Source organism: Haliotis cracherodii, unplaced genomic scaffold, assembly GCF_022045235.1.
Source record: "Haliotis cracherodii isolate W230 unplaced genomic scaffold, xgHalCrac1.p SCAF_13, whole genome shotgun sequence".
NCBI lineage: Eukaryota > Metazoa > Mollusca > Gastropoda > Lepetellida > Haliotidae > Haliotis > Haliotis cracherodii.
In genome coordinates, this window is record NW_027266268.1 from 5,403,345 (window position 1) to 5,415,995 (window position 12,651).

Below are 12,651 nucleotides of genomic sequence, written 5' to 3' on the forward strand. Positions count from 1 at the left end.
CTTACCGCAATAAAATATTCTTCTTTGTAAAGTTGGTTTATCTGATTCATTGAATGTTCACGACAGGGTTCTAGTTAATTTTTGGCAGACGGATACATGGGAGGTCCCAATACGAAAATGAATCCTTTAACCACATAGCCACATACCAGGATCACACAAATATTTCTTATACGAGGTAAGAATACAACATTTGACAAACCTTTTTAATAAACAAAGGCACATACAAAGTCCCAAACTTGTCTATAAGAAAACATTTAACAACGTCAAATACCTCTGTAAACTGCACAATATCAGACATAATGACAAGAAGCAGTAATGTGTGTTTAATTTCACTACACGTCTGTAATGTCAGACCAAATGATTACAAAAAGTAATGCAACTTCAATATCACTATTAATAGCTTGATATCAGAGACTATTTCCGTAAGGAGTAACAGATTGAACGAATCAGGAACTAAACCAGTTATATAATATATAATATATTATGTACAATCTATACGTTGCTTAAATGTACAGGTCGCTATATGGCTGTAGCAATGCCGATGCGTCGTTAAATTTTAACTCACTTAAATGTACATGATTCTGAAATTTCGGAAGAAACATAAGACAAACACATATGAGATAAAAATAAAAAAATATGAGGTATTTACAACCATACAAATAATACCACAAAATACACATATCAATGCACATGTCAATAAAAAAGCCTTGGGATCTTGTTAAAAATCGGTAGTGCCAACAACATTCCTGGATCTGAAAAAGTCAAAAGTATAAAGTGAAACAAGTGCGACTGCCTCAAATAATATAACTTCCTAAGAGTTAATCGACAACGGGTTGATGTGTAAAACATGTTTTAATTAAATTGTATTTTATGGAACATGCTCTGTAATTGAAAAAATATGGGGACATTAATCAGAAATCATGTTCTTAAACATATTTGTTGTCAGTCTCAGGTATGCATATTTAATGTCATTTATTGATGCCCTTTCTTTTCGAGAGGCCAAATTAAGTGAGTGAAACCTTTTCTGGTCGATGTTTTTGGCGGTTTTATTTTGCCCCAGTTCTTTGGCTTCCTCTTTCTTTCTTTCAGCTCTTTTTTTCAGTTTAACATAGCAGACGGCAAAAGCACAGAAGAGTCCGCTTAGCACAAGGAAACCCACCAATACTCCGACGAGTCTTTCGGATCATGAAAATGAATAATGTGTTTTTATTGTAACAATTTTACAACAAACGTATTTCTTGTTGGTAAACATTGCCTTTACCTTAAATTTTCGTTGATTAAGGTGAGTGAGTGAGTTTGGTTTAACGCTGCTTTTAACAGTATTTGAGTTATATCACGGCGTGTCAGCTTAATGTTGGAGGAAAGCCCGAAGTGATGCAGGTCTCAGACGTTTACCACTTCGGTGAAAGCCACGAGCACGGGTATGGTGCTGACAAACCTAGAAACATAATCGGGGCGAACCGGATTTCGAACCCACAATCATAGGTCTCTGCCATGCCCAAGGGACGCAACTCTGCACAGCGAATCTCGGCGCCTTAGACGACTGGGCCCTCCGTGACCCCCAACATTTTAAAAACTTTTTGAAAGAGTATATTATCAATCACAACGGCCAGACAACAAACTTTCAATTTAAGAATTGTATTCACGGATATCGTAATTCTTCCACCCAAACCACTCCTTTCTTCATCGTTTTCACAAAAGTCATCAACATGGATCCCTTTGGGCTTTCCACCATAATGACTCACATAGATTCAACACTGATTTTATAGTATTACACTTACATGATTGTGTCTTCATCGTCGCCACTCCCACTACTCCCGCTGCTGTAGTAATACGTCCTGCGGTAACTGCTGGACCGAGAATATCGAGCTGCAACAATAATGGGAAGTCCATAGACATGATTTAAGTTATTTCCAAACATAAATATTATTGTAAAAAAATGTATATATGGTAATGTAGAGAACACACACTGTCCCATGCACCACATCCTTAAGCAATCCAAGACAAAGCAATGGAATCCAACGCTTCCATGAGACATTCTTGGAAATGAAGTCATTCAACTTTTGGAAAATTTTGACTGATTGTTCAAACATCTTCAATACAATACACACGGCAGTCCTTAACTGAGGATACTGTTGCTATGACATAAACGTGCAGGAAACAACTTACAGAAAAGGGTGTTGCACACGTGTTCATGTGAGAGCATTGCTCTGGCATAGGATTCGAAACCGGGAATCTCTCAGGCGAGGAAGCAAACCAGCATAGTAGACACCGGTAATCATCTTTGGACTTTCTAAGTAATCAATCAGGATCACACCCTTTGCATCCCAGAATACAGTGGCCATAACATTCTTCATTGATCTTGAAGACTTGAATTTCTTTGGTGCCGGAGAAGTGGAATGGTGCCATTCCATAGATTGACGTTTTAACTAGAGATCATAGTGGTAGACCCATGTTTCATTACCCGTTACTAATCTCTTTTTGAATTTGACGAAATCCTCCTCAATTAGCTCTAAATTTTCTCTGGCTATGTCAGTTCTTGTTCCCTTAACATCAGTTCAGCAATGGTAATACGTCTATCTGACTGTATAAGTTTTTCTATCTCCTTGATTGAATTTTCATTGAAGGAAGTTGAGGGAGGTCCAGACCTAGGGTCATCTTCAAGGCTTGATCTCTCACCCTTAAACATAGCTGCTCAACGTTTAACAGTGAAATAGCTAAGGCACTTATTGCCCCCATACACTTGTCATGAATGTCTTGCGGAGTACTTTTCTCAAAAGTTGAAAAACTTGATGACTGCTCGGTACTCGTTCTTTTCCATTTCTGTGTCCATCTGGAACCCAATCACGTTCAACTGACTGTCGCTAATATACAGACGTCATCAAAAGACCAAAAACACTTGCAATGAACTACTGAGACAATGTGCTACATTGACTACTTCACTTTGTTATGGCCCACAGTTGAAAGTTTGTCAGATTTTTTTCTCACGTTTTGCATGTGTTTTGAATCCTGAATCCACAACATTTTGGTCACCCGGAAGTTTCTCCATAAAGAAGCATTTTTCAGCGGACCATTGATTTTCTATGAAACTGTTTTGTTACATTTTAGCTGTTAAGCCCCTTAACAGATGTCGCTAAGTGTTTACTTTTGAAAGAAAGATATATTCATACTAAAATAAAGTCTAAATACATCAGTGTCAACAATGAACTGGATTGGACTCTTTAACACGGATCATGAATATGTGAATGTTTTCACTTCGCCATATATATCACTTTCGAAAGGTTGTGTATGTTGATGTCATCATCAACATACTTCATATCCTGTCTAAAGTACGAACAATTAAACATAGGTGGTATTCGCAGGCCACTATTCACAACTGGTTACTTTTATAATATAAAGAGATGTTGTTTGTTTGTTGGTTAACGCCGCACTCCGCAATATTTCAGCTATATGACGGCGGTGACTAAAGAGAAATAAATCTTCGAACTGATTGTTGCAAAATGGCTGAGCATTAGTATTTAGAAAATCCCTTTTGGCCTAGGGGCAACAACAAAAGAGCAGAATTGCACACACACACACACACTATCACGGACGGATAATGGCGAGAAATTAACTGCTAATTAGTCCCCTCGTTCTAGTCCATTTCTATCCTGGAGTTTCCTAATGAGTGCATTTGTGAATTTGATAGATCGCTGATTGATATATTGTTGACACGTTTTATTTGGGAGAATTCCTTTTTTGTACCTGTATATTATATATGCAAGCATCGTTATTTTCCACATGTGTGTATAGTCCTCTATCACCCGTAAATGCACTCGACCGCTTTGTTTAACCAATGAATCAATGTCACCGCTTGGTTCTAGCGAGAGGGAAACCAAGGCGTGCTCATGACTTCGTCAATATCTCTTGTGCAATATGTGCCCCAGTTTGCGCCCTTTACTCAACACAATGGCCGACATGAACGCACGAAAAAGGGCGCGTTTGACTTCAGTGAGTGATTCACGTGACTAAAATTAGACAATAAAAACAACAACTATTGAGGCAACCTACCCTATCATGGTACACAGTTGCCTTCTTCGCTTCTCTTGCATTAATAAAACAGAGCACCAGTCAAAGCTAATCCATAATGGGGTAAACATAACCTGGAAACTAACAATGCATTGTGGCTTGGATAAGACCCGACAAAGGTGTTATGCTGGAGATTTTAAATCTGAGGGAAAGTAAGACCGAGTGGGCTCTGTTCTCGAGTGTTTACAAAACCAACATAAGCGAGTGTTTTAACGAGCTAAGATACCGACAAACATCGATCAAATATGTCAGAATAATTAAAAAATATATGTCAAAGATCAAGCAAAATCAAATATATGACTAGTTTGTCCCCAAAGGAACTCGATATTGCTCTTTGTAAAAATATACGCCCCCTATACTACATAAAATAGGGGGCGTATATTTTTACAAAGAGCAATATCGAGTTCCTGTGTGTGTTCCCTCATACAAAAGCAGTCAATAAGTGTAACCAGTATTCGTCGTAACGAAGAGCGTTCAGCTATTCAGTATATAAAGGAGACATTTGGTACTTTGGGAAGTAATTCAGATGCATATTTCAGTTTAAGATCAATTTACAAAAACAACAACAAAAAACATAGTCAGAGTAATAGTTTCCAACAGTTCATAAGTATGAATTCAAAAATCTTTCCCTCTGTCGAACTGGCGTTGTGAAATGTCATGCTGTATCCGGGTTCGAATCCCAGGATCTTTAACTATTTAGAAAGACGTTTATTCTGGTATAACACGTTAAAATATTGGAGGTAGATGTAAGTTAACACTTGGAAAAAGTTTATTACAGAGAAACAAGTTATTGAAGGTTAATAAAAATGTACTTGAAAGGAACTACAGTTGTTGTTTTTTTAATAAAAAACAACCAGGGGCACGGGTGGTCCAGTCGTCTAAGGTGCCCCCGAGTTGCTGTGCAGAGTTGCGTCCCTTGGGAACGCCATAAACCTATGATTGTGGGTTCGAATCCCGGTTCGCCCCGATTATGTTTCTAGGTTTGTCAGCACCATACCCGTGTTCCTGGGTTTCACCGAAGTGGTAATCTTCTGAGACCTGCATCCCTTCGGGCTTTCCTCCCACATTAAGCTGACACGCCGTGATATAACCGGAATACTGTAAAATACTGTTAAAAGCGGTGTTAAATCCAACGCACTCATGGTGTATTCGTAATGGTAAAATCGACTCTGCTTTCGGCAGAGTTTCTTATGATTATGGAAATGGTTTTTGTCGCTTTTATCGTTGTGAGTATGCAGATGTTTCTTGTCATTTTTATTGTTATAAACAAATGAAAATCACAGATATGTTGGATAGATACAATGATGTCGGAATCTTACAAGGGACTTTGACTATGGAAAGTGTTGTATCGCTTTTATTTGCAAACCACTCTCTGTAACACAACGCTCAAGAACAACCGTTTATTTGGATATCTTTATACTAATTTTCTGATTCTCTGGCACGAAGAGTTGGTGAGTTAGTGAGTATGGTTTCACGCCGCTTTTAGCAATATTCCAGCAATATCACGGCGGGGAACATCAGAAATGGGCTTCACTCATTGTACCCATGTGGGGAATCGAACCCTGTTTAACGCCGCGCTCAGCAATATTCCCGCTATAGGACGGCGGTCTATAAATATAAATAATCGTATCTGGATCATGAGCATCGATCCACGCAATTGGGATACGATGACATGCATCAACCAAGTCAGCGAACCTGACCACTCGATCCCGTTAGTCGCCTCTTACGACAAGCATGGGTTTATGAAGACCTATTCTACCCCGAATCTTCTCGGGTCACGTGTTACAGTGGGGTTAGCACTCGAAGACCTTTTATAGTCTACATCAGTCACGGTGTATATAACAGTAGGGTGTGAGATAATCTTTTAAATATTTTGAAATATGTGTACAATCCTGAAAAGCGTCTTGTAAATGTCGAGTTTCTTGATTTTTTTTACAGGCGTTGGCATAAACCAGAGTACATGTACTTCAAGGTTATCCGTTTTGTGTATCGACAATGGTATGGACTACATTGTTGGAGGAATGTCTAGAAGTTTGGTTGTACCTTTATAAGAGCGATACGAGGGCGATTGAACGCCTGTTATAATCTGAATTGCGTCTTATCAAATCCAGTACGGACGGGGCACCTAACGGAAAACAACGACTTATTCCTGCTTCATCGATTCGAAATCGGAGAACCTGCCTCAATCAAAATCATTTGATTAATTATTTCTGCTACAACGTGTTTAACCCAGAACGGTCTGGGGTACATAGGCTCACACACAATGTGATGTACGCCATATACCCATTGAGATGGGTTGACAACTTATTATGTAATAGGGCATGTTAATTATTGTTGCCACCACATGTTTAACCCATGGAGATTCCTACTTCTTGCCTAAATGTCCCATACTCTAATTTCACTTTGATACTATCTATGAGAACGTCAAGCATGTTATGATTGTTTTCTCAGTAAGCCTGGCCTTCTGTCATGACAAATTGTCCTGAAGCTTTGACAAAAAGGGATGTAACTCAATGGTCACCACGTTTGATGACAAAAGAGCGACGGATAAAGACAGTGAAGAACGTCATGAGGATGGTTGAAACATGCATGTAACCTGTCGGTAGCCTTCAAACATGCAGTGACCGCCTCCGTGGTCTAGTGGTAGAGCGTCCGCCCGGAGAGCGGAAGGTCCGGGGTTCGATCACCGACCGCGTCATACCCAAAGACGTTAAACGATGGTACTTGTTGTTACCCTGTCTGGCGCTCGGCATTAAGGGGCTTAAACAAGGACTGGTCGGCCCGGAGTCAGTATACGGTGTCTGGGTGGGGTATTCATGTTAAACTGCGGCATGGTATCTCAGTGAGCCAGCACTATAAATCGGCATCAGTCCGGACAAGTACAAGCAGCCACGCACACACACACACACACACACACACACACACACACACACACACACACACGTGCATGCACGTCGCTATATAAGTGCAATAATCTTGGACGCGACGTTAAACCCTATTTCACCTCACCTCACCTCAAACATGCAGTATATTTCTGTATCGAAATATCATATGAAACATCCTACCTGCAGATCCGAGATGGATGAATACCAAGCCTATTGGCAAGGTGTGCAGTATCCCGTGTTTCATGCTGGGACGATGGGGACAATTTAAGGCGTGGTACGCTCTGTGCAATATGTATTGATCAGGTACAACCGTGTATTGCGTAACTGTGTGTGTTGGGTTGGTGATCAACACAACAACAGCTTCACATAGATATGGGTCACACTGGCCTCGTTGAATATACGTGCTTTGCATTCACATATTCAATATTTACACAGGCTCATATATCTGTTTTGTAAATATTAGGCTACCGTAGTAGAGGCTTTATATGAACATGCTGTGTGTTTTTTGTTTTATCGCACGTGATACTATACGGGTGCTGCCCGTGACTGTGAGAAGAAATAGTCGACCATGTACGCGTGGGTCCTACTTTGAGTTTATAATGGGCCAGGTGAAGCAACTAGTCAAGGGTTTCGTCGGGTGGCCCAGTCGTCTAAGGCTCCCCGAGTCGCTGTGCAGAGTTGCGTCCCTTGAGCACGCCAGAAACCTATGATTTTGGGTTTGAATCCCGGTTCGCCCCGATTATGTTTCTAGGTTTTTCAGCACCATACCCGTGCTCGTGGGTTTCACCGAAGTGGTAAACTTCTGAGACCTGCATCACTTCAGGCTTTCCTCCCACATTAAGCTGACACGCCGCGATATAACGGGGATACTGTTAAAAGCGGCGTTAAACCAAACTCACTAACTCACTTTCGGATGGTATAAGTATCATGTGTTATGCATAAACATTGCATAAAGCGAGCCTTGGTGAGTATATATACTGTGTTCATTCCTGATAAAGGATATGTATCACCCCAAAACACCCAGGCGTTATAACCTCTTCATTCTATGATGTTATACTTCAAATTGTTTTGGCATAAAGAAATTCTCATTGCCAGTTTTCCTGGAATGTGCGATTAAAATATTGCATCATAAGGTCAGTGCTTAGTCAGTGGGACAGTGAAAAGAGACAATATAGTGCCAACTGAAACTTGCTTTAAGGCAATGGCGTAACTACTGTTTTGGTAGAAAGACAATTGCTCACACTTAGTGTCAGTGATCACCTTCTGCTGCATCAATCAGAGCGCTGGATGGAGTTATTACCCTATATGAAAGTGAAGTTACTCTGGTCCATGGGGCGTCTTCGCTTGTTCCCGCGGTCATCCGTCCCAGTGTCTTATCGGGTTAATCGGGGCCCAGAAGTGAGGCATCACTTTGTTTGTTTGTTTGTTTAGAGTCTGCCTGGTCAATACGTTGTTATTTCGTTCCGTAGTCAGATGTCTCAAACACTGACACAATGGCACACAGAAACTGCAAGCCCTCAAAAATAAAAACACAAAAAACCAAATACTCAAAAGCTCAAACCACTTAACTATGGCAGGCAAACAAATAGAAATCATTTGGATCCCCGCCCACGTAGGAATCTTTGGCAATGAAAACGCCGATAAAGCAGCCAATTATCCCTTAAACTCCCAGAAATAAGCTTAAACCTACCTACATAAAAAAAATCACCAAAAAATGGCAAAATATATACCTAAACTCAAATAGCCAAATCAGAAAAGTTCTTAAAAAAACCCGATAGAATAACCACTAAACTATAAACGGACCACACCAAACTAAATAACCACCTTAAAAAAGCTAAACTACACGCAACAGGAACCTGCTCACACTGCAAACAACAAGAAACACCAGAACATGTACTTATCCACTGCACACACTACCAAACAAACTGAACAAAACTACAAACCACCCTAAATTTTAATACTGCACTTACTCTAGAATCAATCCTAAAATAAATTAGAAAAATTCAAAGCCTTAGGCATATACTTAATTAAAACAGGACTTATTAGTCGCATTTAAACCCCAAATAAACTAATAAAACCAAAATCACATAAACTAACAAACCACCCACCACACACAGCTCCCTTAGTTCGCCCCCTACCAGCTCTTGGCATTCATTCGAAATCTCAAAATCTCAAAATTACTATATAAGCAACCCTTAAACCCCCCTCCTCGGTTTGCACCACAACTTCCGTTTTCCCCTTTCTCAAATATAAGTTAGTAAGCCCACAGAAAAGTATGGCTGCAGTTAATCGGACACCTTCCGCCACTTCGGACTTAATTAGGTTAGGGTTGTGCACGAAAGTCCTCATCAGTAACGATTTCTAACTAGGTATTTCAGCCGCCAACTACGTGAAGTACTTTGCAATTGTATACGGGAAAATACCCACGTCGCTGAGGTCTACAAGCACAGACATGGTAACACGGATTGTCCACAAACTTCCTTGGGTAATCGATGCAGGGACGTTTACTGACGACAGTAGGGGCAACACTTTATTTCCTTGTTTTCTTGGATTAGCTTATGATCTCATATAGAGAACAAAGAGGTCGAAATATGCACGAATGTAGTTTTTTGAAGGAACTGAATAAACGAAATACATTGTACTGTTGAAAATCATGTATATATTATTAGAGTGAAGAACGAGGTGTCTATTAAACATTATTTTGGCCAATTTATATTGATAAATTCCTATGATTTCATCTCATTTGTAAAATGTTCAAAATACAGTGAAGTGCATTCATTTTGTTCCTGTGCACAACTATATTGTTCGACTCAAAGATGGTATGAATCTTCTGTGTAGCTGCGAAGCCGGCAAACATAGTTTGAACCGGGCTGGGAAATGGGTCCTCAGTGGGTAGCCCTTTGGGGCCCGTTTGATTTTGTCCAGGGTTGCCACTGGGTTCTGAGTGGACATACATTAAAAGCCCATATTGGACTCATATGCCACCTTCTGATAAAGGGAAAGTTAAGACTGCATCCGTGGCCGTATTTTGACTTTGACTTTTGAATTGCTGGCTTTTCCCACTTGCATTTGTGTCTTTGATAGTTGTTCGGCCTGATATCGACTTATTTCACAGCATCAACAAAGCAGTCCACCAGTAATACAAGTCGACAATAGAGTAAACCTCGAGGATGTATTAGGAAATAATTCTTGTTTATCTGTAGGCTGAAAGAGATTGTTATAGTGCACCACGCTACAGCTCAACAAACATTAATAAATAAATGATGTTCCTTGATGCCCATTGATATCGATCCCATAAATCGTATCATGTTATTTGTTTTGAACTTCAGGCACCGGCTCTAATCATGTACGTTCAGCAAGAACAAAGCATTTAACTTTGCATATAAACCTGACGTCAACCTGTAGTTATTAGAGGTCCTTTTTAGATAACCTAATCTCCAAAGTAGATTTTATACAATAATCCAGGGACTTGCTGTTGATTGTCCCTGGGATAAAGGCGAGGTGAGGTGAAATGGGGTTCAACGTCGCGTCCAAGTATATTGCACTTATATAGCGAAGTGCATGCACGTGTGTGGCTGCTTGTACTAGTCCGGACTGATGCCGATTTATAGTGCTAGCACACTGAGAAACCATGCCGCAGTTTAACATAAATACCCCACTCATACACAGTATACTGACTCCGAGTCCTTGTTTTAGCCCCTTAATCCTGAGCTCCAGACATGGTAACAACAAGTACCATCTTTTAACGTCTTTTGGTATGACGCGGCCGGGGATCGAACCTCGAACCTTCAGCAATCCGGGCGGACGCTCTACCTCTAGACCACGGAGGCGGTACCTGTGATGAAGGACATTCAATCAGTTAAACTAGAAACAACGCGTTTCATAAATATATTATTTGATTTGAAAACAAAAGTTGATGACATGTTGGGAGATTGTTATGTTAAACACATTTCATCTGTGGTGAATGATTCTGTCGTTAAGATCATTCCGGTTGTCTCCCCACATGCTGTTAGTGTCTCAGACTTCATTTGCTTTGGAGTGCTTGTCAGACAGGTACGCCTTCTGAACATCTGATGTACGCTTGTAGTTCCTTAGGGCATCGCTCTCATGACCTGCATTGAAAACGAATGCTCGTAAACAGATAATTTAATGGAATTATAAAAATAGTGTAATAAAAGTTACATTACATGGGCAAAAATATGACTTGTTCATGGCACAACATTTAGGCGCTTTGGTTTACAAAAACGTTTTTTGTATTTTTTAGACCTACTTTACGTTCATCTCACATATCTAGTCATTTACGTTGGCTTGATGTTTGTTATATCACTTGTTTAACGCCGCACTCAGCAATATTCCACAGTTGGCTTGATAAAGCCTTATAGAAGCCGTGGCGCTTAGAGAGTCGTTTGTCTTGGTGCCGCCCAAAACAGCTCCTTTGCAGAACCGTTTGACTCTGGCTTGTAGCGTGTCTCATGTCACCCTATCCTGCCATGGTACCGAGCCAGCTTCACTGTTGAAGTACAGTCTGAGGTACTCTCGCATCTGTTTGGCCTCCGTAGTGTCCCTGTTGGGCCCCACTCTCTGGTACACCTCTTGCTTGTTTGTGTGCTGCCTCCACTCACCAGGTATCAGGTTTTGCTGCACATCCTCTCTGTCCAGGTCCGCGTTCTGCAGAGCAGGATATCTGTTTCTCATGACGTTGTGCAGGCAGATGGCAGCCTCGGTGATGTCTTGGACCACATCAGGAACCTGCTGCATCGAAGCCAGTAAACACTGCCATCTTCTGGCCAAGATGCCGAATGCATTCTCAACCACCCGCCTGCCTCTGAAAGTTAGTAGTTGGCAATCTGCTGGGACCTCGTCATACCTATGCGGGAGTATGGCTTCATGAGGTACGTCCTGAGGGCGAAGGCGTCATCAGCAAGGATGAAATATGGGACGTCCCTGTCATCATTCGGCAGACTGTCTGGATGAGGAAGGTTGATTGAGCAGTCTTCTAAGCACTCCTTGACCTTGAGGATTTGGGCGTCAGACATGTGCCCCAGACCTCCCCAGGTCTGCCCATATGAATTTATAATTTGCATCGACGACTGCCAAGAGAACGATGGAGAAAAAACCCTTATAGTTCCTGTACAGTGAACCAGAATTTGGCGGTGTTCTCATGGCAATATGCTTGTCACCCATGGCACCGGCAGCATGCCCAAAGTTCCTCCATGAGTCTGTCGTAATTGCCGTATTGAAGCCTCCTGTCAGCAGCCATCCAGGTTCTCACCCGAAAGGTCTTCCTTCTCCGCCATCTGGTCTGAGGTTGTTGGGCCAGAATAGCAGGCTGTTGGTTCACGATAGCATGGTTCATGTAATTAAAAACCACTGGAAAAATGGCAGCGTCTCTGGGGTTCATGATTGACTAGGACCTACCCCTTTGCTACCAAGCGTAGAACTGAATGAGCGCCTCAGAACGCTCATTTAATTACACGATAAAAAACAACTATCAATAAAGGACAGTAAAATAACTAGATATATCACAGATTTATATTTAAAACTACTAGGTTAGGATACAGCTGGGCAACATCGATGACTTACCACGGACCGGTCATCCACGTATGACGTCACGTCAACAAGACTACCATATTCGGTTGGTGCATCTACGGAATCGATACCAAACTGCCACATTAACAGCTCAGACAATTCCGGGGTT

The 12,651-nt window shown here is 41.1% G+C and overlaps 1 protein-coding gene across 1 annotated transcript; it reads right to left on the bottom strand.

The window, feature by feature from the left end:
* Positions 1-221: 221 nt before the first annotated feature.
* On the bottom strand, positions 222-7,291 carry LOC139458780 (uncharacterized). Its single transcript, XM_071240197.1, has 4 exons — positions 7,134-7,291; positions 1,782-1,869; positions 1,020-1,175; positions 222-752 (listed from the first exon to the last, which is right to left on the bottom strand). The coding sequence occupies exons 1-4, from the start codon at positions 7,195-7,197 to the stop codon at positions 719-721; spliced, it is 342 nt and encodes a 113-aa protein (XP_071096298.1). The 5' UTR covers positions 7,198-7,291; the 3' UTR covers positions 222-718.
* Between the last annotated feature and the right edge of the window lie 5,360 nt (positions 7,292-12,651).